We start from the raw sequence: 27,826 nt of genomic DNA, 5'->3' as shown, positions 1-27,826 counted from the left end.
ACCCTAGCAACCGCCTAGCAACCACCCAGAACACCCTAGCAACCACCCAAAATACCCTAGCAACCACCCAAAAGACCCTAGCAACCACCCAAAATATCCTAGCAACCGCCCAAAAGACCCTAGCAACCACCCAAAACACCCTAGCAACTGCCTAGCAACCACCCAAAAGACCCTAGCAACCACCCAGAACACCCTAGCAACCGCCTAGCAACCACCCAGAACACCCTAGCAACCACCCAAAATACCCTAGCAACCACCCAAAAGACCCTAGCAACCACCCAAAATATCCTAGCAACCGCCCAAAAGACCCTAGCAACCACCCAAAACACCCTAGCAACCGCCTAGCAACCACCCAGAACACCCTAGCAACCGCCTAGCAACCACCCAGAACACCCTAGCAACCACCCAAAAGACCCTAGCAACCACCCAAAACACCCTAGCAACCACCCAAAAGACCCTAGCAACCACCCAAAAGACCCTAGCAACCACCCAAAATATCCTAGCAACCACCCAAAACACCCTAGCAACCGCCTAGCAACCACCCAAAAGACCCTAGCAACCACCAAAAATATCCTAGCAACCACCCAAAATACCCTAGCAACCGCCTAGCAACCACCCAAAAGAGCCTAGCAACCACCGAAAATATCCTAGCAACCGCCTAGCAACCACCCAAAAGACCCTAGCAACCACCCAGGACACCCTAGCAACCACCTAGCAACCACCCAGGACACCCTAGCAACCGCCCAAAATACCCTAGCAACACCAAAGCAACCACCCATAACATCTTAGCAACCGCCTAGCAAAAAACGTTCTGCTCCAAACTTTCTCAAGCCAACTTAAAGTTTGTCTCAACGAACTTTCGCATCTAGTTATTATTATTATTCTGACCCTAAAAATTTACAACTCAAACTCCTCTTAGAGCTTTAACTCTACATACTCCAAACTCGGCACAGACACTCAAACTGATCTGACTCGGTATGCTCTATCTTTTCAGACTGATCGGACTTACGGTTTTCCTACAAATGACGATCAAAACTCGAAAAAACTCATTCAAAAACTCCCATTGACTTACATTGGGGAGTTCTAAAAAATTCAAACCGACAAAAATTTAAATCTAAACACCTTGAAGACTAAACCAAACTGCCGTTCTATATACTATATGAGCCATTGAGACTCATTTAAACTAATAAACTCTAAACTATAAACACTTATAAACTAATTAACTTATAAACTCATGAATTCATAAACTTATGAACTCTTAAACTCATAAATTAATAAACTGAACTCTTAATCTCATTTAAACTTATAAACTCTAAACTGATTTAAACTTATAAACTCAAAACTCAAGAACTCATACACTTATAAACTCATCAATTTATACACTTATAAACTCTAAACTCAGACACACACACTGAGTTTATGAGTGAGTGTGTGAGCGAGTTAGTGGGTGTGTGTGTGTGTGTGTGTGTTTGTGTGTTTGTGTGTGTGTCTATCTAACTTATTTATCTATCTGTCAAACTTCAAACTACTGTAAACTACTGTAAACTTCAAACCACTATAAACTTGTTAAGTTTAAATCTTCCAGCTCCCAAGCAACTCCATAGCAACCAAACTCGAGTACCCTAGCAACCGTTTTGTAAGACCTATATCTCTGTATCAGAACATCGTATAGAGATGAGGATTGGCTCTTTTGACTCATGCTAGCAAACATCACTTCCAACATACTACACATGCTAGCAGTGAATAGCTACATGCTAATAGTGATTAGTTAAGTGTTAAATCATGCCAAGATCATGCTAAGAACTCTATAAAAACTCCATAGTAACCATCTGTGACAACTACCAGCCACCTAGTAACACCATATCAACCACCCTGAATACCTTAGCAACCGCCTAGCAACACCTAGCAACCACCCATAACACCCTAGCAACCACCTAGCAACCACCCAAAAGACCCTAGCAACCACCCAAAATATCCTAGCAACCGCCTAGCAACCACCCAAAAGACCCTAGCAACCACCAAAAATATCCTAGCAACCACCCAAAATACCCTAGCAACCACCTAGCAACGACCCAAAAGACCCTAGCAACCACCGAAAATATCCTAGCAACCACCCAAAAGACCCTAGCAACTACCCAAAATATCCTAGCAACCGCCTAGCAACTACCCAAAAGACCCTAGCAACCACCCAGAACACCCTACCAACCGCCTAGCAACCACCCAGAACACCCTAGCAACCACCCAAAATACCCTAGCAACCACCCAAAATATCCTAGCAACCACCCAAAAGACCTAGCAACCGCCTAGCAACCACACAAAAGACCCTAGCAACCACCCAAAACACCCTAGCAACCGCCTAGCAACCACCCAAAAGACCCTAGCAACCACCCAAAATACCCTAGCAACCACCCAAAACACCCTAGTAACCGCCTAGCAACCACCCAAAAGACCCTAGCAACCACCCAAAATATCCTAGCAACCACCCAAAACACCCTAGCAATCGCCTAGCAACCACCCAAAAGACCCTAGCAACCACCCAAAATATCCTAGCAACCACCCAAAACACCCTAGCAAACGCCTATCAACCACCCAAAAGACCCTAGCAACCACCCAAAACACCCTAGCAACCGCCTAGCAACCACCCAAAAGACCCTAGCAACCGCCTAGCAACCACCCAAAAGACCCTAGCAACCACCTAAAATATCCTAGCAACCACCCAAAAGACCCTAGCAACCGCCTAGCAACCACCCAAAAGACCCTAGCAACCACCTAAAATATCCTGGCAACCGCCTAGCAACCACCCAAAACACCCTAGCAACCACCCAGAATACCCTAGCAACCACCCAAAATACCCTAGCAACCGCCTAGCAACCACCCAAAACACCCTAGCAACCACCCAAAACACCCTAGCAACCACCCAGAATACCCTAGCAACCACCTAAAAACCCTAGCAACCGCCTAGCCACCACCCAAAAGACCCTAGCAACCGCCTAGCAACCACCCAAAACACCCTAGCAACCACCCAGAATACCCTAGCAACCGCCTAGCAACCACCCAAAATACCCTAGCAACCGCCTAGCAACACCATAGCGACCACCCATAACATCCTAGCAACCGCCTAGCAAAAAACGTTCTGGTCCAAACTTTCTCAAGCCAACTTAAAGTTTGTCTCGACGAACTTTCGCATCTAGTTAAGTTGGCTTGAGAGAGCCAACATATTGAAATCCTATTTAAACTTATTATTATTATTATTCTTCTTACTAAAAAATCTGACTCAAACTCGTCCTAGAGCTTTAACTCTACATACTCCAAAATCGGCTCAGACACTCAAACTGATCTGACCAAGTGTGCTATATCTTTTCAGACTGATCGGACTTACGGTTTTCCTACAAATGACGATCAAAACTCGGAAAAACTCCCATTGACTTAACATTGGGCATTCTAAAAAAATTCAAACTCACCAACCGACAAAAATTTAAATCTAAATCCCTTGAAAACTAATTCAAACTGCCATTCTATATATATTAGCCAATGAAACTCATTTAAACTAATAAACTCTAATCTCATACACTTATAAACTAATTAACTTAAATTTAATAACTAATTAACTAATAAACTCATGAATTCATAGACTTATGAACTCTTAAACTCATAAATTAATAAATTCTGAACTCTAAACTCATTTAAACTTATAAACTCTAAACTCAAAAACTTGTACACTTATAAACTCTAAACTCATAAACTCTGAGTGTGTGTGTGTGTGTGTGTGTGTGTGTGTGTCTGAGTGAGTGTGTGTGTGTGTGTGTGTGTGTGTGTGTGTGTGTGTGTGTGTGTGTGTGTGTGTGTGTGTTGTTTGTATCTATCTAACTTATTTATATATCTATCATAAACTTCAAACTACTTTAAACTACTTTAAACTTCAAACCAATTTAAACTTCTTAAGTTTAAAGCTCCCAGCTCCCAAGCAACTCCATAGCAACCAAACTTGAGTACCCTAGCAACCGTTTTGCAAGACCTATATCTCTGTATCAGAACATCGTATAGAGATGAGGTTTGGCTCTTTTGACTCATGCTAGCAAACAGCACTTCCAACATGCTACATATGCTAGCAGTGAATAGCTACATGCTAATAGCGATTAGTTAAGTGTTAAATCATGCCAAGATCATGCTAAGAACTCTATAAAAACTCCATAGTAACCATCTGTGATAACTACCAACCACCTAGTAACACCATATCAACCGCCCTGAATACCATAGCAACCCCCCAGAACACCCTAGCAACCGCCTAGCAACCACCCAAAAGACCCTAGCAACCACCCAGAACACCGTAGCAACCACCCAAAAGACCCTAGCAACCGCCTAGCAACCACCCAAAAGACCCTAGCAACCACCCAAAAGACCCTAGCAACCACCCAGAATACCCTAGCAACCACCCAAAACACCCTAGCAACCACCCAAAACAGCCTAGCAACCACCCAGAACACCCTGGCCACCACCTAGCAACCACCCAGAATACCTTAGCAACGCCTAGCAACACCATAGCAACCACCCATAACACCCTAGAAACTGCCTAGCAACCACCCAGAACACCCTAGCAACCACCCAAAATACCCTAGCAACCGCCTAGCAACCACCCAAAACCGCCTAGCAACCACCCAAAACACCCTAGCAACCGCCTAGCAACCACCCAGAATACCCTAGCAACCACCTAGCAACAGCATAGCAACCACCCAAAATATCCTAGCAACCACCCAGAACACCCTAGCAACCGCCTAGCAACCACCCAAAAGACCCTAGCAACCACCCAAAAGACCCAAGCAACCGCCTAGCAACCACCCAAAAGACCCTAGCAACCACCCAAAAGACCCTAGAAACCACCCAGAATACCCTAGCAACCACCCAAAACAGCCTAGCAACCACCCAGAACACCCTGGCCACCACCTAGCAACCACCCAGAATACCTTAGCAACGCCTAGCAACACCATAGCAACCACCCATAACACCCTAGCAACTGCCTAGCAACCACCCAGAACACCCTAGCAACCACCCAAAATACCCTAGAAACCGCCTAGCAACCACCCAAAACCGCCTAGCAACCACCCAAAACACCCTAGCAACCGCCTAGCAACAACCCAAAATACCCTAGCAACCACCCAAAAGACCCTAGCAACCACCCAAAATATCCTAGCAAACTCTACATACTCCAAAATCGGCTCAGACACTCAAACAGATCTGACTCGGTGTGCTATATCTTTTCAGACTGATCGGACTTACGGTTTTCCTACAAATGACGATCAAAACTCGGAAAAACTCCCATTGACTTAACATTGGGCATTCTAAAAAATTCAAATCCAGATTCAAACTCACCAACCGACAAAAATTCAAATCTAAACACCTTGAAGACTAAACCAAACTGCCGTTCTATTTATATTAGCCAATGAAACTCATTTAAACTAATAAACTCTAATCTCATACACTTATAAACTAATTAACTTAAATTTAATAACTAATTAACTAATAAACTCATGAATTCATAGACTTATGAACTCTTAAACTCATAAATTAATAAACTCTGAACTCTTAAACTCATTTAAACTTATAAACTCTAAACTCAAAAACTTGTACACTTATAAACTCATCAATTTATACACTTATAAACTCTAAACTCATAAACTCTGAGAGTGTGTGTGTGTGTGTGTGTGTGTGTGTGTGTGTGTGTGTGTCTGAGTGAGTGTGTGAGCGAGTTAGTCTGAGTGAGTGTGTGTGTGTGTGTGTGTGTGTGTGTGTGTGTGTATCTATATAACTTATTTATCTTTCTATCTCTGTCATAAACTTCAAACTACTGTAAACTTCAAACCACTATAAACTTCTTAAGTTTAAATCTTCCAGCTCCCAAGCAACTCCATAGCAACCAAACTCGAGTACCCTAGCAACCGTTTTGTAAGACCTATATCTCTGTATCAGAACATCGTATAGAGATGAGGTTTGGCTCTTTTGACTCATGCTAGCAAACAGCACTTCCAACATACTACACATGCTAGCAGTGAATAGCTACATGCTAATAGTGATTAGTTAAGTGTTAAATCATGCCAAGATCATGCTAAGAACTCTCTAAAAACTCCATAGTAACCATCTGTGACAACTACCAACCACCTAGTAACACCATATCAACCGCCCTGAATACCATAGCAACCCCCCAGAACACCCTAGCAACCGCCTAGCAACCACCCAAAAGACCCTAGCAACCACCCAGAACACCGTAGCAACCACCCAAAATACCCTAGCAACCACCCAGAAACCCTAGCAACCGCCTAGCAACCACCCAAAAGACCCTAGCAACCACCCAAAAGACCCTAGCAACTGCCTAGCAACCACCCAAAAGACCCTAGCAACCAACCAAAATATCCTAGCAACCGCCTAGCAACCACCCAAAAGACCCTAGCAACCACCAGAAATATCCTAGCAACTGCCTAGCAACCACCCAGAATATCCTAGCAACCAACCAAAACAGCCTAGCAACAACCCAGAACACCCTAGCAACCGCCTAGCAACCACCCAAAAGACCCTAGCAACCACCCAAAATATCCTAGCAACCACCCAAAACACCCTAGCAACCGCCTAGCAACCACCCAAAACATCCTAGCAACCACCCAAAACACCCTAGCAACCGCCTAGCAACCACCCAAAAGACCCTAGCAACCGCCTAGCAACCACCCAAAAGACCCTAGCAACCACCTAAAATATCCTAGCAACCGCCTAGCAACCACCCAAAAGACCCTAGCAACCACCCAAAATATCCTAGCAACCGCCTAGCAACCACCCAAAAGACCCTAGCAACCATCAGAAATATCCTAGCAACCGCCTAGCAACCACCCAAAACAGCCTAGCAACCACCCAGAAAACCCTAGCAACTGCCTAGCAACCACCCAAAAGACCTTAGCAACCACCCAGGACACCCTAGCAACCACCTAGCAACCACCCAGAACACCCTAGCAAACCGCCCAAAATACCCTAGCAACACCATAGCAACCACCCATAACATCCTAGCAACCGCCTAGCAAAAAACGTTCTGCTCCAAACTTTCTCAAGCCAACTTAAAGTTTGTCTCGACGAACTTTCGCATCTAGTTAAGTTGGCTTGAGAGAGCCAACATATTGAAATCCTATTTAAACTTATTATTATTATTATTATTATTATTATTATTCTTCTTACTAAAAAATCTGACTCAAACTCCTCCTAGAGCTTTAACTCTACATACTCCAAAATCGGCTCAGACACTCAAACAGATCTGACTCGGTGTGCTCTATCTTTTCAGACTGATCGGACTTACGGTTTTCCTAAAAATGACGATCAAAACTCGGAAAAACTCCCATTGACTTAACATTGGGCATTCTAAAAAAATTCAAACTCACCAACCGACAAAAATTTAAATCTAAATCCCTTGAAAACTAATTCAAACTGCCATTCTATATATATTAGCCAATGAAACTCATTTAAACTAATAAACTCTAATCTCATACACTTATAAACTAATTAACTTAAATTTAATAACTAATTAACTAATAAACTCATGAATTCATAGACTTATGAACTCTTAAACTCATAAATTAATAAATTCTGAACTCTAAACTCATTTAAACTTATAAACTCTAAACTCAAAAACTTGTACACTTATAAACTCTAAACTCATAAACTCTGAGTGTGTGTGTGTGTGTGTGTGTGTGTGTGTCTGAGTGAGTGTGTGAGCGAGGTAGTCTGTGTGAGAGTGTGTGTGTGTGTGTGTGTGTGTGTGTGTGTGTGTTTGTTTGTTTGTATCTATCTAACTTATTTATATATCTATCATAAACTTCAAACTACTTTAAACTACTTTAAACTTCAAACCAATTTAAACTTCTTAAGTTTAAAGCTCCCAGCTCCCAAGCAACTCCATAGCAACCAAACTTGAGTACCCTAGCAACCGTTTTGCAAGACCTATATCTCTGTATCAGAACATCGTATAGAGATGAGGTTTGGCTCTTTTGACTCATGCTAGCAAACAGCACTTCCAACACGCTACATATGCTAGCAGTGAATAGCTACATGCTAATAGCGATTAGTTAAGTGTTAAATCATGCCAAGATCATGCTAAGAACTCTATAAAAACTCCATAGTAACCATCTGTGATAACTACCAACCACCTAGTAACACCATATCAACTGCCCTGAATACCATAGCAACCCCCCAGAACACCCTAGCAACCGCCTAGCAACCACCCAAAAGACCCTAGCAACCACCCAGAACACCGTAGCAACCACCCAAAAGACCCTAGCAACCACCCAAAAGACCCTAGCAACCGCCTAGCAACCACCCAAAAGACCCTAGCAACCACCCAGAACACCGTAGCAACCACCCAAAAGACCCTAGTAACCACCCAAAAGACCCTAGCAACCGCCTAGCAACCACCCAAAAGACCCTAGCAACCACCCAGAATACCCTAGCAACCACCCAAAACAGCCTAGCAACCACCCAGAACACCCTGGCCACCACCTAGCAACCACCCAGAATACCTTAGCAACGCCTAGCAACACCATAGCAACCACCCATAACTGCCTAGCAACCACCCAGAACACCCTAGCAACCACCCAAAATACCCTAGCAACCGCCTAGCAACCACCCAAAACCGCCTAGCAACCACCCAAAACACCCTAGCAACCGCCTAGCAACCACCCAAAATACCCTAGCAACCACCCAAAAGACCCTAGCAACCACCCAAAATATCCTAGCAACCACCCAGAACACCCTAGCAACCACCTAGCAACCACACAAAAGACCCTGGCAACCGCCTAGCAACCACCCAAAACACCCTAGCAACCACCCAAAACACCCTAGCAACCACCCAAAATACCCTAGCAACCGCCTAGCAACCACCCAGAATACCGTAGCAACCGCCTAGCAACACCATAGCGACCACCCATAACATCCTAACAACCGCCTAGCAAAAAACGTTCCGGTCCAAACTTTCTCAAGCCAACTTAAAGTTTGTCTCGACGAACTTTCGCATCTAGTTATTATTATTATTCTTCTTACTAAAAAATCTGACTCAAACTCCTCCTAGAGCTTTAACTCTACATACTCCAAAATCGGCTCAGACACTCAAACAGATCTGACTCGGTGTGCTCTATCTTTTCAGACTGATCGGACTTACGGTTTTCCTAAAAATGACGATCAAAACTCGGAAAAACTCCCATTGACTTAACATTGGGCATTCTAAAAAAATTCAAACTCACCAACCGACAAAAATTTAAATCTAAATCCCTTGAAAACTAATTCAAACTGCCATTCTATATATATTAGCCAATGAAACTCATTTAAACTAATAAACTCTAATCTCATACACTTATAAACTAATTAACTTAAATTTAATAACTAATTAACTAATAAACTCATGAATTCATAGACTTATGAACTCTTAAACTCATAAATTAATAAATTCTGAACTCTAAACTCATTTAAACTTATAAACTCTAAACTCAAAAACTTGTACACTTATAAACTCTAAACTCATAAACTCTGAGTGTGTGTGTGTGTGTGTGTGTGTGTGTGTGTCTGAGTGAGTGTGTGAGCGAGGTAGTCTGTGTGTGTGTGTGTGTGTGTGTGTGTGTGTGTGTGTGTGTGTGTGTGTGTGTTTGTTTGTATCTATCTAACTTATTTATATATCTATCATAAACTTCAAACTACTTTAAACTACTTTAAACTTCAAACCAATTTAAACTTCTTAAGTTTAAAGCTCCCAGCTCCCAAGCAACTCCATAGCAACCAAACTTGAGTACCCTAGCAACCGTTTTGCAAGACCTATATCTCTGTATCAGAACATCGTATAGAGATGAGGTTTGGCTCTTTTGACTCATGCTAGCAAACAGCACTTCCAACATGCTACATATGCTAGCAGTGAATAGCTACATGCTAATAGCGATTAGTTAAGTGTTAAATCATGCCAAGATCATGCTAAGAACTCTATAAAAACTCCATAGTAACCATCTGTGATAACTACCAACCACCTAGTAACACCATATCAACCGCCCTGAATACCATAGCAACCCCCCAGAACACCCTAGCAACCGCCTAGCAACCACCCAAAAGACCCTAGCAACCACCCAGAACACCGTAGCAACCACCCAAAAGACCCTAGCAACCACCCAAAAGACCCTAGCAACCGCCTAGCAACCACCCAAAAGACCCTAGCAACCACCCAAAAGACCCTAGCAACCACCCAAAAGACCCTAGCAACCACCCAGAATACCCTAGCAACCACCCAAAACAGCCTAGCAACCACCCAAAACACCCTGGCCACCACCTAGCAACCCCCCAGAATACCTTAGCAACGCCTAGCAACACCATAGCAACCACCCATAACACCCTAGCAACTGCCTAGCAACCACCCAGAACACCCTAGCAACCACCCAAAATACCCTAGCAACCGCCTAGCAACCACCCAAAACCGCCTAGCAACCACCCAAAACACCCTAGCAACCGCCTAGCAACCACCCAAAATACCCTAGCAACCACCCAAAAGACCCTAGCAACCACCCAAAATATCCTAGCAACCACCCAGAACACCCTAGCAACCGCCTAGCAACCACACAAAAGACCCTGGCAACCGCCTAGCAACCACCCAAAACACCCTAGCAACCACCCAAAACACCCTAGCAACCACCCAAAATACCCTAGCAACCGCCTAGCAACCACCCAGAATACCGTAGCAACCCCCTAGCAACACCATAACAACCACCCAGAACACCCTAGCAACCGCCTAGCAACACCATAGCAACCACCCAGAATACCCTAGCAACACCATAGCAACCACCCAGAATACCCTAGCAACCGCCTAGCAACACCATAGCAACCACCCAGAACACCCTAGCAACCACCCAGAATACCTTAGCAACCGCCTAGCAACACCCTAGCAACCACTCAGAACACCCTAGCAACCGCCTAGCAACCACCCAGAATACTCTAGCAACCACCCAGAATACCCTAGCAACCACCTAGCAACCACCCAAAAGACCCTAGCAACCACCTAGCAACCACCCAAAATATCCTAGCAACCACCCAAAACACCCTAGCAACCGCCTAGAAACCACCCAAAAGACCCTAGCAACCACCCAAAATATCCTAGCAACCACCCAAAACACCCTAGCAACCACCCAAAAGACCCTAGCAACCACCAGAAATACCCTAGCAACCGCCTAGCAACCACCCAAAAGACCCTAGCAACCACCGAAAATATCCTAGCAACCACCCAAAACACCCTAGCAACCGCCTAGCAACCACCCAAAAGACCCTAGCAACCACCCAGAACACCCTAGCAACCGCCTAGCAACCACCCAGAACACCCTAGCAACCACCCAAAATACCCTAGCAACCACCCAAAAGACCCTAGCAACCACCCAAAATATCCTAGCAACCACCCAAAACACCCTAGCAACCGCCTAGCAACCACCCAAAAGACCCTAGCAACCGCCTAGCAAAAAACGTTCTGCTCCAAACTTTCTCAAGCCAACTTAAAGTTTGTCTCGACGAACTTTCGCATCTAGTTATTATTATTATTATTATTATTAATAATAATCATATTATTATTAATAATAATAATCATATTATTATATTGTAATTATTGATGTTATTACACTACTACTACTAATAATAATAATAAACTGATTCATTTATTATTATTATTATTATTATTATTATTATTATTATTATTATTATAAGTAGTAGTGTAATAAAAATAATATATATTTGTTCATATTAACAATGATAACAATAAAGGAATCAGCTATTATTATTGTAGCCAATATATATATATATATATATATATATATATATATATATATATATTTTTTTTTTTTTTTTCAGATAATTAGTATTATATAAAATATTTGTAAAAAAAAACTACTAATAGTAGTGATAATAATAATAATAATAATAATAAAACTATTATGTTGCTAATATTGAAATATCAGTATTACTTTAAATATTTATTGTTATAATACATATATAAACACCAATAATAATAATAATAATAATAATAAACTGATTCATTTATTAGTAGTAGTAGTAGTAGTAGTAGTAGTAGTAGTAGTAGTAGTAGTGTAACATTAACAATAATATATTTGGTCATATTTGTTATTTTTTGTAAATAAATTACTAGTAATAAAATAAATTATTATTATTATTATTATTATTATTATTATTGTGTAGCTAATATTGAAACAAGAGTATGACTTTAAATATGTATTTTACATACACAAACTACTACTACAATAAATAATAATAATACTAATCTATTATTATTATTATTATTATTATTATTATCATTGTGTAGCTAATATTGAAATGACGAGTATGACTTTAAATATGTATGGTTTTATTACATATATAAATGAACTACTACAATAAACAATAATAATAATAATAATAATAATAATAATAAAATAATAATAATAATAATAATAATAATAATAAAAACAATAATTAAAAAAAATATATATATAATAATAATAAAAATAATAAATAATAATAAAAAAATAAAATAAAAATAAAAATAAAAATAATAATAATAATAATAATAATAATAATAATAACAACAACAACAACAAGTTATACATATCTTAAAATAATCATATTGGTCTCTCTAGTAGAGAATGAAAAAGTGAAAGACAGAACGGGAGAACAGAGGACTCCATTCAGCAAAACTGCCAACCGTAACGGGCCTATTTTATGCATTCCTGATTAGTTCTGCTGAAATGAAAGCGTGCTGAGCAAACAAACTGTTCTGCGTTTATTCTGCTTCAGTTGTTGTGTTCAATAATTATGTAAGTCAGGATGAAAAAGAAAAGGTCACTGTAAATAAAGCATGGAGATCACCGGATGCTGGAGTTCTTTCAACCTCTGAGAGGGAAAATCCCTCGAGAGGTCAGGTAAGGGCAAACTAACCGAGCAGAAACTGAACACAGTTCGAGATTAAATGTTGTAGATATTGAGGCTATTTTCACTCAGATCAAAGACCAAAAGCACTCAGTTCACATACTCGCTCGGTAACACACACTAAACTGGCCACTGAAGTTTTGTGAACACACAGCAAGTATCATGCTCAGATATTAGTGATGCACTTGCACGGGCAACTCTTCTCTTTCACCTGAGGTTGAGGTGGTTTGCCAGTGAACAGACCGTTCAGTTGCTGAGCTCGCTCTTTAATGCTCTTTTTGTTGAATTGTCTAGTCATTTCAGCTTGCACTTTTCTCTGCAAATAATTCCAAGGCAGATGACACAGAAAGCATCACAAAACAGAAAGGAAAGTAAACCCATGAATATCTGTAGCAATAATAAAAAACAAAAACAAATTATAAGTTTACAATAAAAATATTCATGCATGGCATGCAACCTCAAATGAAGTAAGGAAAAATAGATCTAGATGCTTTCCTCATGCTCAATCCAAGTAAAAAAAAAAAAAAAAACGCAGTGATGGCATTAACTTTGCGGATGGTTGCCAGATATTTCCTATGCAGTTCCTAAAGTGTTTTAATTGATCCGTTTTAGAAATGTAACAGGTTTGGATCCATGCATCCCCAGCATTCACCTGACTGACTTCCTCTTCCAGCTTCTGCAGGCAGTGCAACGTCCCGCCGAGGGCTGGTGTGAACGACGGGGGTGAATCTGAGGGGTGTGCTGTCGATGAGGACAGATGGCTATCCGACTGGAGCACTTTGAAGGGAATGTGAGGAGATCTGGGACGAGACTCGCTGGCTTGATAACTTGAGGGAATTTCAGTGTTTTTGTAGTCGGACTGGATTTCTGAGTGCTCGTGGGTCTCATTCCGCGTGTGAGATTCAAGCAGTCTTAGATAAGGAGATGGCTGAAAGGACACAGGGCACAAGTTGAAGCCAGATTCACTAAAAAATTATTAGGGATGCATGAGTGCCATAGTTTTTTCCACTTTTTGTACTGAGGATATTGGATATTTTAATTGTTCATGCTTATTTCCTATTTTACATTTAGATTATTTCTGCTGGCACTTAAAGGTAATCTGTAATAATTTAGAAGAGTTATTTTAAATAATGAAATTAATTGGTAATTCATAACACCTAAATATAATCTCAAATCTTAAAATGAATATCCATTTTTCTTTAACTACATTATAATGTTGTGATGCTTAAATTGACTTGCAACATCATTTACATTCATAAAAAAAAAAAAAAAGAATTATCACATTTTCTTTAAAACATTAAATTATTTTATTAAATAATTAAATTTTTATTTTGAAAAATGTATTTAAAAAAAAGTATAAATTTGTTTTATTACATTCTTAAAAACATTTTATATTAAATTTTATTAAATCATTTAAATGGGATTTTTAAAAGAAATGTATACAAAATAGTATAAATTTGTTTTATTACATTTTCTTTAAAACATTTTAAATTAAATTATTAAATCATTTAAATTTGAATTTTATTTAAAAATTAAATAATAAAAAAATAGTATAAATTTGGTTATCAGCCATAACATGAAATGATTATTGGCTTATTGGCATAGGTGCATATATCAGTGCATCCCTAAAATTTATTCCTAAACCCCATCCCTACCTCTAAACCTAACCCTACCAATAACTTCTCCCTAAAATCAGAATAACACTGATGTTGAAGCACACTGGTTGTAAGCCTAACTTGACAAACTTTAAACTTATTCCAGTCAACCAATCAGATTTGAGGGATGTTGTTCCAGGATCAACAAACATGTACTTCAACATGAAATCCCGTTCACCATACCACATAAAAGACCTTTAACATGATTTACACAAGTAAGATGTGTTCCTGGATCAACATCCACTGGAACGACATGGAATGACTGATAATGGAAAACATATACGCAATGATTGATTGATAGGAATGTTATTCTAGGAACAATGTCGATCTAGTGACGTGTCATGGATGTGCGTCACATCAGCAGTGACACACACATGAAAATCAATACACTGATGCATGTGATTCTAAGTAATTTGGAATGATGGATGTTTGACACGCGCATGCTGAGCATACCTGCCATTTTGGTTTGGTCTGGGGCAGAGAGGGTGCGGGCTGGCTCTTAGGTTTGGCAAAGCGAGGGTTTTCAGTCATGTCCAGAGATACGGGCTTGTCAGCAGAGTCAGTCTCAGATTCAGACTAGTTTCGGTAACATTGCACCAGGGGAGATAAAAGATGCAGAAAGAAACAGGACAGATAGAAAGAGATCAGAGGAAATCTGAAAGAGCCACAGAAAAAGGAGAGCAAGCAAGTGTAAAGGCCCGTTCACATCAAGAACGAATACCATAAGGATAACTATAACTTAAGAGCAGAGCAACTGAATGAAACGGTATAAAAACCTCAGATTGCCTTATGATCAACTTCAACTGCACAGCAAAGAACATTCATTACTGTAGATGTTCATATTCAGTTATGGAGAATTAACGCTCCATGAGTGACCTACATCCTTTAAGCCTATAATTGAGCAGCCAGAACATTTAATGACCGCTGCTAATCTCAAAACAGCAGGCTGACTGTGAAAAAACACAATTGCACTGCATTAGGGATTACAACTAGTCAAAACATTCATTCTTCTGATTTCAACTTTTTTCCTTGAAAAACCACTACACATGCTTCTTGAAAGTCTGTATCACCTCTACAGAAAATATCTGTCTGACATCGGTTAAACAAAACATCTGTCATGTTTTGAAATGTACCATCATGCATCCAAATCAAATATCTTCATCGTGGTCTGTGATGCTCAGATCCTGCATATGATGAAGCGGAGGATTTACTTTCACCGCACAAAGACAGGTATTCATATGGAATTACAGGCACGGTTAAGGAGCCGGATTAGATCCCGGAAAAAAAAAGAAAAGAAAAAGGAGATGTGGAGCCGTACCTGTCTGCGCAAACCAGAGCTTGGCGCGTTCTCCTCAAACCTGGCCAGCAGTTGAGTTGCCATGGAGCGCACCTTATTTTCCTTCTGTTCCTCTCTCTCACCTACAGGGGGCGCACTCTGATTGGACATTAGCTGGAGAAAGAAACAGACCAATTAGGGGAAGAAAAATCAATAAAAAGCGAATGTTTAGAAAGAAAACATTCAACACCAAAAGGGCAAGTTTACATACCTCCTCCAGGTGACTGCTAGCCTTCTTCCTCTTTTTGTTTGTGTCATTGTCTTCCAACTTCTTATCGACCTTTGGATAAAGGAGTGGTATTGTGTTTTACATCATTAGGGTGAGATGTAGGTTCAGTTTACACTGGTTAAAGGGAGAAAGTGAACAGGGTAAAAACGCTACCTTTGGGATTCTCTTCCTTGGCTGTGTGTTATTTATCGAGTTGTAATGAGAGTTTGCGGTTTTTGATGAATAGTCTTCATTATTTGTAACAGTCTCTTTGGGTACACCTGCAAACAGAACATAAGACTCTTTAGCATCATACTTCAGTGTGTGTTCAACAAATACCACACCAGCGTTATCAACAAGATGCTAGCATGTACCTGTAATACTACACTGCTGAAGCTTACAGTACATGCTTAAAGGCGAGAGATTAAAAATAAAATCTTAATACATTACAAGTTGGAGAACGCTCAAAACCAGAGAGCATGTGTACAGCAGATGCACACCATAAGCTAACACCGCACCCCACAATCTGCAAGTTAACATCTGCGATGCCAACATTTTTAAAATGCCTTGCTGTAACTCGTGCAGAATGTGCAACATGCACTGCTATCCAGTGCAATGCATGGAGAAATAATAGTCAGCTCTTTGGCTAATGCAATCTATATTTGAAAACAGAGTTATATGACAAATGTTGAGATCAACATTCTTTAAATGGTGGCATTGGAGATCTTCAGGCATAAAGTATATTCAAGAAGAGTTTTAGAATAAATTTGAGGTGCATGGGGTACATTTGACAAATTTCAGACTTTTTAATAACAATACATTACTGATACACCCCAAAACTCATTTGGGTTTTTTATTGAGGTGCAATAGTGAGGAAAGCCTTACCTGTGTTGGACTGAGTTGAGTTGCGGAACATCTCATAATATTTGGATAGGTAGAGCACCATAATGAGCTTGTCTGGCCCCCGTTCGGAATCCATTTCCTTTCCTGTGGTGACCGGCTGGATGCCAAACTCCCGCTCTGCCACGTCAAACGCCAACTGGTTGTTTTTAGCGCAGTCTGCCTCGTTCAGGGAGTTAAAATCACTGGAGGAAGGCACAAAGAGAGGGAGAACAGACCACAGAAGTGAGATTAAGTGGCAGATCAGCAGAGAGAATCAGGTAAAAAAGACCTTATCAGGTGGAAATGCCATTCCATTAAACTGAGAATCTGTTCTCACAGTCTGTATCCTTGGCGAACAACAATATTTGTCAAACAACCTCTCACAGAATGGTGTGATGACTGGATGAGCTGATTTATAATTTCACTGTGAGTCCCCGTCACATTTTCCTTCACATCCAGAAGGGGCTGCAAGATTTATGGCAATTTCAGAAACGTGAAAATTACTTTATGATGCCAGTGTAAATCATGATGCAAGCTCTACGGAGTTTTGTTTTGAATAGTGAGAGGGACAGGTCAAGACATGGGCATGTTGTTTGTTCCCCTTTCTTTTGGAAAAAGTTATCTTCCCTATTTGTCCTTGTTGATCTATTCACCCTACTGAATAAAAAACAATTACTTTCGAAAGCCGCAGGGGAAATGAGGTTGAAAAATCAAAGCTATTGTCCATCAGTAAAAGGAAACAACTTGTTTTGATGGCTTAAGGGAAGGAGTTACCGCCGCGCGTGTGAGATCAAAGAGGCGCTAAATAATGGAGCATTTGTCAAACCGTATGAGAGTGAGATCATGCGACAATCAATATGGCAGCCAGTTTTGTGTGGGGTCTTGCTCACATGAGGTCCTGCCGCTCGCGGTGAATGAGGGCGCACAGAGCCAGGCCACTTCTCCAGGAGGACGTGAGGTCAGTCACATTTACCCCCCTGTAGCCCTGGGTCTGTTTCTGACACCACAGCAGCAGCCGGCTGGGACGCACCTCGGACTCTGAAATCAAATTGTACCATCATTAGGAGGTTTAGAATCTTTTTTGAGTGGGAAACTTATATTCCATTATACATATTCAGAGATAAAATGTTGAATGTTGACAAATAAGACCCTGTTCTTTATAATACTTGCCAGTTTGGGATCAGTGATATTCATTTATTTTGATTAATACTTTTATTCATCAAGGACTCGTTAAACTGATGAAAAGTGATGTAAAGACATTTATGTTACAAAACATTTTTATTTAAATTCATTCATTCATTCATTCATACATACATATAAATATAATTGTTATTATTATTTGAATTGCACATGAAGTAAAACCCATAAAGTCTCACTAGAGTGCAAGTGATAAGGTTTACTAAAAGCCAGCACATGCTTTTGTTGAATCTTTTATGGAACATGACCCTTTTGATTGAGTAGAGGGTGTGGAAATCTTTGTTCCTGTGAGGCCACATCCAGGTGAAGCCAATATAAGCCAAACATGGGTCTCATGGTGCCACTACGTCATATTCACTAATTAGAGTATGAGGAATCTGAATGAGATTTTGAAATTTGGGCTGAGTGAAAATAAGACATTAGTCATATATTGTGATTATAGCACAGAGTTAAGGGGGAATCATTACCTGATATTGCTTTCTTTTTCCAATTTTATGTGGAAATGCAGAAATAAGCCAAAATTGCAAGTTGTTGCAAAGCAAATGCAGGGATCGGTTGAATTTGCATTGATTTTTGTGATCGTAGTCTCAACATCAGAACAGAATCAAGCAGTTAAATTTGCTGCCATCTTTGTAAGACAAACAATATTGAATCTACCTCGTCTGGAGATGTTTGCGGATCTGCGTGTGGGTCCACTGCGCTCCAGAGAACTTAAGTCCTGCTCGCCGTTAATGTACAGATGTCGCACCTGAAACAGAAAGATTAGGATTCACAGGTGGAAGACAGATGCATATGGTGATAATGGGCAGCGGCCTCACCTGATGTGGTCGTACACAGGATGAGTTGAGGTTGGGGTAACGTGTGGCGGGGTCTATGGTGTACTGCTCAAAGTTTTTTGAGATATTTTCTGCGGTCGTCTGAGGCAGAAGCCTATAGATGCTCTCCCTATAATAAAAAAAAAAAAGAAAAAAAAAGAGGGCATTGGGGTTTTTTTTTACCAATTTTTTTTATATTTTTCATTGGAGAGTTGCAGCGGTGATGGAGAATGTTCGCACCTCTCTGACAGAAGATCAAGGGGTCCTTTGCCCTGAGCCCAACTCTTCACCATCCACACTGTGTCAAAGGCAGCCAGAAACCCTCGAGCACATCCTGTCCCCATGGGCCAGAAAGGCTGGAGACCGATGAGATGAAGAGAAAACATGGCATGTTTACAGGCCACACTAAACAAAACACTGTACAGTCAAGCGGCATGTTGCAACTCAGCAAATATTTAAACCTAAAGTAAACTATCTTTTGTCTGTTTAATTTTAGACATGCAGTGGGGTCCAAAATTAAATCTTAAAAAAAAAAAAAAGTGAATCATTACAAAAATACATTTAAATCTAATTTAAACATTTAACCCTCTGGTGTTCCTTGCATGGCAAAAAAAAAAAAAGACAGATTTTTTATTTTATTTCAATGAAATGAATATACTATATTTTGGTTCGATAATGTTTATTTAATATTTAGTATTTTTAGGGGATTTTATTGTACTAAATTATATTTATACTGTAGTTATAATCCATTTATTACGTGAACCACTTTAAGAATAGAAATAAAATTTCCAGCTTAAACCGTAATAAATCTTGAACGTTATGAAGCACAGACATTTTAGTTTAGTTTAGTCTCTTTTTAAAGACACTTTGCAGATTATTGCTGAAGTGAAAGAGTTTAAAGTTTGTGAACTTAAAGTTTGAAAAATGCACAAAAACACTACACTTAAATATTATATGAAATGCATATTTTCCAAAACATGTTTATACTCCAAAACTGTGAGAAAAACAAAGCCATAAATCTAAAAAACTTGTGTTTCAAATTTTAGGTCTTAAAAATGTTTAAAAAAAATTTGCTTTCAGTAAGATTTTGTTTGGGGCGCAGTACCAGACATTTCCACTAGATGAAATTCGTTCGTTCGTTCGTTCGAGTTGGACGAGGAATACACGTGTGACTTGTTTTAAGGATAATTTAACCTTTTCAAATCATGTCCATGATTTTTTTTTTTTGTGTGTGTATTTACATAGCAAGTGCCAAAACCTTTACCAAGTTTTGTACCATTCTGATTAAGAAAAGAATTCTAAAAAAACAAAACGTAAAATTGTCACAAATGACCGAAGAGCACAAAACAAAAAAGTATAGAAGTAAAATAAGTAAAAATTTAAGGTTCGTGATGTGTAGTTTAAGTTATGCTGATATTAAAGCAAAAGGTGGACAAAATATTCTGAAATTCAAGTTAATTATTTACTTAAATTATAATATCATAATATATATTCATTATCATTATACATAATATATACACACAATACATTTCTAATATAATTATATAGTACAAATATTTTTTTTAATTAGAAAAAAAAACAACTATAAAATCAAGAATGTAACTATTGATCTTTCTCCTCATATACAGTATGCTATAAGATGACGCCTACCTCCAGAAGACTATCTCCAACCAGCGCCACCAGCAGCTGATGTCCGTTCTTTTCCCTCACCAGTGCAGCGTTCTCCGAGGCGTACATGCAGGTGAAGTCAAACATGGCCACATCTGGCTGGCCATAGTGGTTGATGGCGTAATCCAAAGAGGGCAGCTGGTAGTTTGTGCCAAAATCCGCAGCCTCACGGGCATACGAGAGCAAAGCCTCTTGGTTCACATTGTCATTTGCCAACAGCCGTTCGGTCTCAATATAGTCCTGGGAATGGGGAAAAAAACAGAGGAAACGTGCTTTTAAATGGAAAATTAAGGCAAAAAAACAAAAAACATATTACATTTGAAATATTAACTAAATAAAATATTCTGAGAAAAAATTCTTAAAGTGTACTTGCACTATCATTGTTTAAAATAAAATATCATCATTCAATGCAACTAAAGTGTCAATACTTTATAGGGCCACTGTGATAACTGAGATCAGTTTTAGGTGCATGTGCATGGATGTTAAGTAATCACAAACAATCCTATCAAGGCATGTCAAAACAATAGGGCAAATTTGACTGCAACAAGCAGCTTAAGGTTAAGTGGATTGTACAGCAGCAGCATCATAATCCTGGAATTATGAGCCATGTTTCATCATCAGGGTTTCAATAGACTCCACTGAGAGCACCGGTCGGGGCCGCTGTCTAAGGGCCTGAGAGAACTCCAGACGAACTCAAAACACTACACAGAGCTTCAATCACTCAGCAGCTGTGCTGTAATATCCTGTATGATACTCTGAGAAACTACATCTAACACAGACACCAACACAAGGCTTCCTGATAGCGTTTCTTTTCATAATAAACATGAAATAGTTCTTTCTAATGCACTCAAAGAACAAAATATCCACTTTGTAATGGTTATAATAGGAAAACTAATATTCGCCATAGCACATGTACACTTACACAAACACACAAATGATTGTTTTTACATAATAGTGAGGATCTTCTATATAGATTTTTATAATTTGCAAATTAAGCACATTACAATCATTAAAGATCTCTAATCCAAGTCCTTACCTTACTACTAAACTACATCTTATGTGATAAACATTTAAAATGATCTAAAAAAATAAATGATAAAATCAGATTATATAAGACTTAAAGGCAGTACAACAAATACTACCATGATGTTTAAATGCTTTACAAATTAATTTAGAAAAATTCAAATTAAATACACTTAAATACATATTTTATTACTAAATACTCATTACTATAATATTTGTTGATGTAAATAAAACGTACAAAATAGTTTTTAAACTCCAACATTTCAATTGTTACATATTTATTACATTTTTTTAAACTCCAATATATTGTGGCATTTCATGCTCACACAACATAGACACACTGAAGACACTAAACCGTTCACCATGAACAGCCCACAACTCACATTGATGATCACACCCTTATCCAGCAAGCTTTGTTTCTTTGCAGTCATGACAAAGTAGTGCGTGTTGTCCCTGTAATAGACGATGTTTTCCAAATCAATCCCTGTACAAAAGATAAATGAGGTCAATTAGCATGACTGTGCAAAGTGTTTACCAATGAATGACTATTGTTGCTGGTGTTTTATGAATCGCTGTGTAAGATGAATTAAGCTCTATTAATAACTTTGACAAATTACATCTGTCTCAGAAGAAGAATACAATCAAGTTTTGCTCATCTCCACTTTAAGGAGGGAACCATTACGGAATGATTCCAAGTATGTGTCAGTATTTGACTTATGATGTAATTTGTATTAAAAACATTAAATCATTTTGTCATCCAGCTCTTGTTGTGGGCATGCACAGTAGGTCACCTGACCTGTCTCCTCCCTGAGCTCCAGGAAGAACTTCTGATTGAAGATGAAGGCCACTCCGCTGATCTCCTCCACTTTGGCCTCAGCTGTGGTGTTACGATTGACGAAGTTTGCGGTGATGGCGATGGCTAGTTTCCCTCTGAACTCCTTTCTCTTGAAGCCTGCAGCAGAGAGAGGATTCCAGCTTTGCATTCATGATTTTTATTTAGTGGTGATTGCAAACAAACATTTGCTTGTTTCCCCAAGATTCCTAATGGCAAATATACTTCGCTTTTTTTTTCTTTTTTTTTTTACTGACATCTTTTGAGTATAAGATAAGATGCAAGTTGCCTTTAAAATGGTCAATGTGTTTTTGTTTTTTTTAAATCAACATATGATAAGATAATGTAATTGCTAAGGCAGCATATATTTGCAAAAATAAATGCACATTGACCTCATAGACCTGTGCAAAACAAAAGCATTTGCAGAACAACATATTGCAAAATACAGTCTTTGCTTTGATGGTAGCACTCAACACCAAGCGCTTGTTTACCACCACTATCCCACATTTAAAAAAGAATGATAAAACCAACATGACCAGCATGTCAGTCTGAGTGCTTCTCACACGACTCAGTGTAATTTAGCATAGCATGGTTCAAAGGTTTCTTATAGTAACTTAAGAGCAGATTTAAGTCTGATCTAGGATCAGTTCATGTCTGTGACTGTGTCAGCAGGAAGCAATGAAAGTAGTCTTGTTCCACCCCTCCTGTGGTGGGTTAACAAACTTCCTGTCAAACACAAAGAGCTGACCCGCGTTCTGAAGGATGTAGGACACACAGTTTTGGGAAATTGGAATCACTGGGGCAATTTTCTTGACTGAGTGAGCATGTTAAAGCCTTTTTAAGCAGGTTTATCATGCTTCAGAGAGCCAAATCTCATAAGATGAAAGATTCCAGTCTGAAAGTGCTAAATGTGTCATTCACAGACAAAGACGTTTGCGGTGTAATTTTTCTTGTATGTTGTTGATGTTCTGAAGAGTTCAATTTGTTGGTTTGGTCCACCACATGATGTGTGGAGACCAAAGCCCAAAATTATACAATAATGTGCTTAGTGGAGAGAATAAATGTTTGTATGTGGAAGTAGGCTTATTGCTGCTCATTTGATCATCTACATTAATGCATTGTTCCAAAGTGACTTACAAATGAGGAACATAGCAAGTTTCAAGTATAAGCTAGATTGGTACACAAAATAGAGCCAAAGTAATAATACTAGGTAACACTTTATTTTACAGTGTCATTGTTACATATGTTACATGTAGTTACTATAGTAATAACTATAAATTATGCATAAATACATGCAACTAACCCTGAACCAAACCCTAATCCTACCCTAGCCCTATAGTAAGTACATGCAGTTACTTAATATTACGCAGTACTTAAATGTCTAATTACACTGTAACAATGACACATTAAAATAAAGTGTAACCTAATATAATTTTTTTTTTATTTATGTATTTATTTATGTATATAAATATATAAAAAATGTAATTTAATACTAATATAATAGATACATTACTACTTACATTTATAACGGTAAATAAAATAAATAAATAAATGTAGTACTATTACAAATTGAGTAATTATTTATATTATAAACAATAATATTTAAAGTTAATATACATTATATTGCTATACTACTAATAATATTTGTAAAATATAAAATACGTAAACCATAATAATATATCTATATAATTTTACGTATATAAAAATGATATATAATGATAATGAATGATATATAGAGAGTATGTGCATTCCCTGGAAATAAAACCCTTGAATAAAATCATGTTCAACCAGTTGAGATCCAGAAATATTGCAGCCAAGATCAATATTGATTCCGAAGAGGAAGTACCATTCCATTCAAGAGGTATGTTTGTTTAGAGGATATGATCATTTTAATTCCTCCATTTCCAAGAGAATATATTTAAAAAGACACATGAGGATATAATTAACCTCAGCTGATTTATGGAACAGTAAAACATCTCGATTTCAAACACAAGCCACTTCGAATCTATGCATGCTGAAAGAAATTTCAATAACTGAATATTCGCTTACCATCAAGAGTGCTTCTCCTTCCATCTGCTCCGATTATCACATCGAAGTCATAGTCTGAGATCAGGTGATCAGCCGGGCGGATCTCCGTCCTCCATCCAGGCCCTGGAATGCAGACACCAGGTCAAACTCAACAGATGCTCAGCTCAGAGGAAAACAAACTAACTTGGCCTTTCTTTTGTTTACCACAACTCTAAAAGTACAGCCAGCTCAGTGTGTAACTGTCAAGCCGCCAGGGAAAAAAGCTTACATGTATCGGAAAATACAACCTTCACGTTCTATCCATGTGTGAGGCCTTTATAATTTGACATAAGGCCAGTGATGCTCTTTTAACCAGCAATGCATTGCAGGAGAGGTGCTATAGACCCCACTGACCCCTGACTTTATATATAGTACAGAACTGAGGGTTTATCATTTGCAAAATGCAGACTGTTGAGTGCCAGTGACTCGGAGAAACGGCACAAACCTTCTCGGTATCAGCGGCGTGTGTGCGTCAAGGGTACATAGTGGGAAAGGTGTCACTTTTCATGATCTGGTTTAGCCCTGCTTTTGCTTCCATAAATCCATTAGGATCTTGAAGTAGGAAGATACAACAATCCCTTGGTAATTTGACATTCAAGCAGTGTTAGGCCCATTGAGCGTATTAAAATTACATAAGACACTTTTGAAGAGAGTAACTTTTAACTAAGTGTTAAATAGGCTGCAAGTAACACAGCCCACAGTGTAAACAGAGTAAATAAATTTGAAAAGCGGTTAACAGCTGCTCTTTGTCTGTGATCTCATTCTTAAACACAATTGCCGGGATGTGCACGTGGATGTGCGTGTAGGGCCACTGGCAAAAGGGTGTGTAAATCCGCCAAAGAATGACATAAGACGAAAGGTAATGATTACCCAACCCTTTCCAGACCACAAGAGGTGTAAAGAAAACAGGTGATGGCTTTCTTGGACGCATTTATAGTTATTTTTATGGCTGTGTGGGATTATGTTATGATGCCTTGGAGTTCCACATGTCTCAGGTCTGTCAGGTTGCATCATGGACAGTAAATGTGAGCTAAGGTAACACCATGGTGAATGTAGTACCAATGTAGTCCTCAAAGCTAGATGGTTAGCACTAAGATGACCTGATGATTTATTACCATCAGTGCCTTGGTCCTCAGGCGGCTCGAGAAGCTTGACAAACTCCACGTTGACGTGTACCTCCACCCCAACAATGAGAGCGATCTTTAACAGCATGAGCTGCAGCTGACGAATACCTGAAAAATATAAGGAAGTCACCATCAAATCCACTAGGAAACCCATTTATATATGTCCAATAACTTCACTGATGTTGGACGAGACCATTACAATACTGTTGTGAGTTTGAATGAAATGTAATGAGATAAAAAAAAAAAAGACTGTTCTGTGAAATAAAAAAATAAATAAAAATAAAATAAAATAATAATAAATAAATAGAATTAAATAAAAAAAATAATTAAATATATATATATAAAATAAAATGAGCAAAAAACAAACAAACCACAGAACATAAAATAAATCAAATAAAAAAAATATAGATTTAAATTAAAAACAAAAAGCACAACAAAAAACTAAAAAAAAACTAAATATAAAATAAAAAGACAACATCTTTCTATTGTCTCTATGGCTTGGTTTTTTTAAAGAATCATTCAAAGTACTCACAACCTCAAGTTATCTGCTCAAATAAAACATTTAGGCATGCATGTATATACGTTAAGAATGTATAAATTTGTGCTGCACAAACATAAGCTGTAAAAAGGCAACGAATATCTTTCAAGACAGAAGCATGGAAAAATACATTTGCATAATCCCGGCTACTCTGAATGTTTTACATATTTTTTGGTTGGGTTGGACTGGTGTTATCTCAGGGACCATAAATAGGAACATATCAGACTTACAATAGGTTCAGTTGCCAGAGCTTGAAAGAGAAAGGCCATCATTGTGTCTGAAAATCTCATTCAACAAGCTCATATGCAAATCTCTGAATCTGATTGCAAGATCTAATAGTGAAACCATATCTTATGTTCCTTTTGTGTGTCTCTTGATGACTGGATGGGGTTATCAGTGAAGAGAGTGTCGTCAAAAGCATGATACTGTAACTGGAGCAGATGTAACCTACTGATGTGGTCTATAGATCCAGCGCAGAACTTTCCATAGAACTTCTTGGCTCCAAGGTTCCTGAGATCATGGATGGTGTAAGGCCAAAGGTGCAGGACATTGTTCCTAGAGAAGGTGTCCCTCTTTTCAATCACCACCACCTTGGCGCCAAGCAAAGCCAGCTCTATGGCGGCCCGAAAGCCGCATGGGCCACCACCAATGATGAGACACTGTGGAAACAAACAAGTTTGGTATTTACTATTACATATAACTGCTCGGCTTTTTGGAGAACTTCTACAAGTGTAAGCAAAGACTTAATGACCTCACTGCCTCAGTCCACAACTCCACATACATCAACTTCCTGACCAATCAAAACCAATTTGTGCATACCCACTCTTCTGGCACAACCACATGGTATGATTTCATCTTCCTACTTGTTACTTCAAACCCCAATCCAAGCAAATTCTAACACAAGCCAGGACTATGGGTGACGTCTTTACTTGTCCTTCACAACAAAACAGGGATTATGACTGTACTGTAAAAAAAGTGTTACCGTTTACTTGACTTAATATGGTGTATAAACAGACATATCCATTAAAGGCTTGTACAAAAGTGGTCATAAAATGGCGAAAACACTTTTATCAGTTTTATTACCTGTAATTAGATGCCAAGGGCGTGTAAGGGTGAAGCAAGAAGACTGTATTGAACACACAATGAATTGCTGCTCTAACTTGTAGGTGTTTGACACAATTTCAAAAGTCTTGGCCTTGAGGAACGTAACGTTTTAACCATTGATATCCACATATAGGAATTTTTTTTCACCTCAGAGGATGTCCGAACAAGGTGCCTTCATAAAACTGACCCTAACCTAAATTTTATGAGAAACATTTCTGCCATCACTCTTTATCTTAGCCTGATGGTCTCAACTTCCTGTGAGATGAGTCAGCGTGCCCATGTTTCCTGTTCTGGACATGATCACTGGAAGTCTCCCTTTCAGCATCACTGTGGGCTTCTGTCACTTTACATTTCTACTTCTGAAGACATTCAGGAAGGCATTTCTGTGCCAGAGCAGTGCTAACTGCTAACAGC

At 38.9% G+C, this 27,826-nt stretch overlaps 1 protein-coding gene across 9 annotated transcripts in view; it reads right to left on the bottom strand.

The window, feature by feature from the left end:
* mical2b (microtubule associated monooxygenase, calponin and LIM domain containing 2b) overlaps positions 1-27,826 on the bottom strand; it is a 62,767-nt gene that overhangs the window by 23,502 nt on the left and 11,439 nt on the right. For 4 of the 9 annotated variants that reach the window (XM_084397537.1, XM_084397536.1, XM_084397538.1 and 1 more), the window contains exons 3-19: positions 26,760-26,967; positions 25,762-25,878; positions 24,629-24,730; positions 22,544-22,699; positions 22,131-22,231; positions 20,707-20,964; positions 19,297-19,412; positions 19,060-19,186; positions 18,899-18,989; positions 17,935-18,082; positions 17,048-17,247; positions 16,337-16,443; positions 16,166-16,234; positions 15,937-16,068; positions 15,072-15,194; positions 13,616-13,891; positions 13,175-13,279 (exon numbers count right to left, since the gene is read on the bottom strand). In XM_084397537.1, the coding sequence (XP_084253663.1) occupies positions 13,175-13,279; positions 13,616-13,891; positions 15,072-15,194; positions 15,937-16,068; positions 16,166-16,234; positions 16,337-16,443; positions 17,048-17,247; positions 17,935-18,082; positions 18,899-18,989; positions 19,060-19,186; positions 19,297-19,412; positions 20,707-20,964; positions 22,131-22,231; positions 22,544-22,699; positions 24,629-24,730; positions 25,762-25,878; positions 26,760-26,967 (2,436 nt within the window). The remainder of the gene's footprint in view (positions 1-13,174; positions 13,280-13,615; positions 13,892-15,071; positions 15,195-15,936; positions 16,069-16,165; positions 16,235-16,336; positions 16,444-17,047; positions 17,248-17,934; positions 18,083-18,898; positions 18,990-19,059; positions 19,187-19,296; positions 19,413-20,706; positions 20,965-22,130; positions 22,232-22,543; positions 22,700-24,628; positions 24,731-25,761; positions 25,879-26,759; positions 26,968-27,826) is intronic. The other 5 variants (XM_084397542.1, XM_084397541.1, XM_084397544.1 and 2 more) reach the window with 3 other exon arrangements.

This window comes from Rutilus rutilus (genome assembly GCF_951802725.1).
Source record: "Rutilus rutilus genome assembly, chromosome: 23".
Lineage (NCBI taxonomy): Eukaryota > Metazoa > Chordata > Actinopteri > Cypriniformes > Leuciscidae > Rutilus > Rutilus rutilus.
Note: the sequence above shows the minus strand (reverse complement) of the source record. Positions and strands in the feature narration are given on the sequence as shown.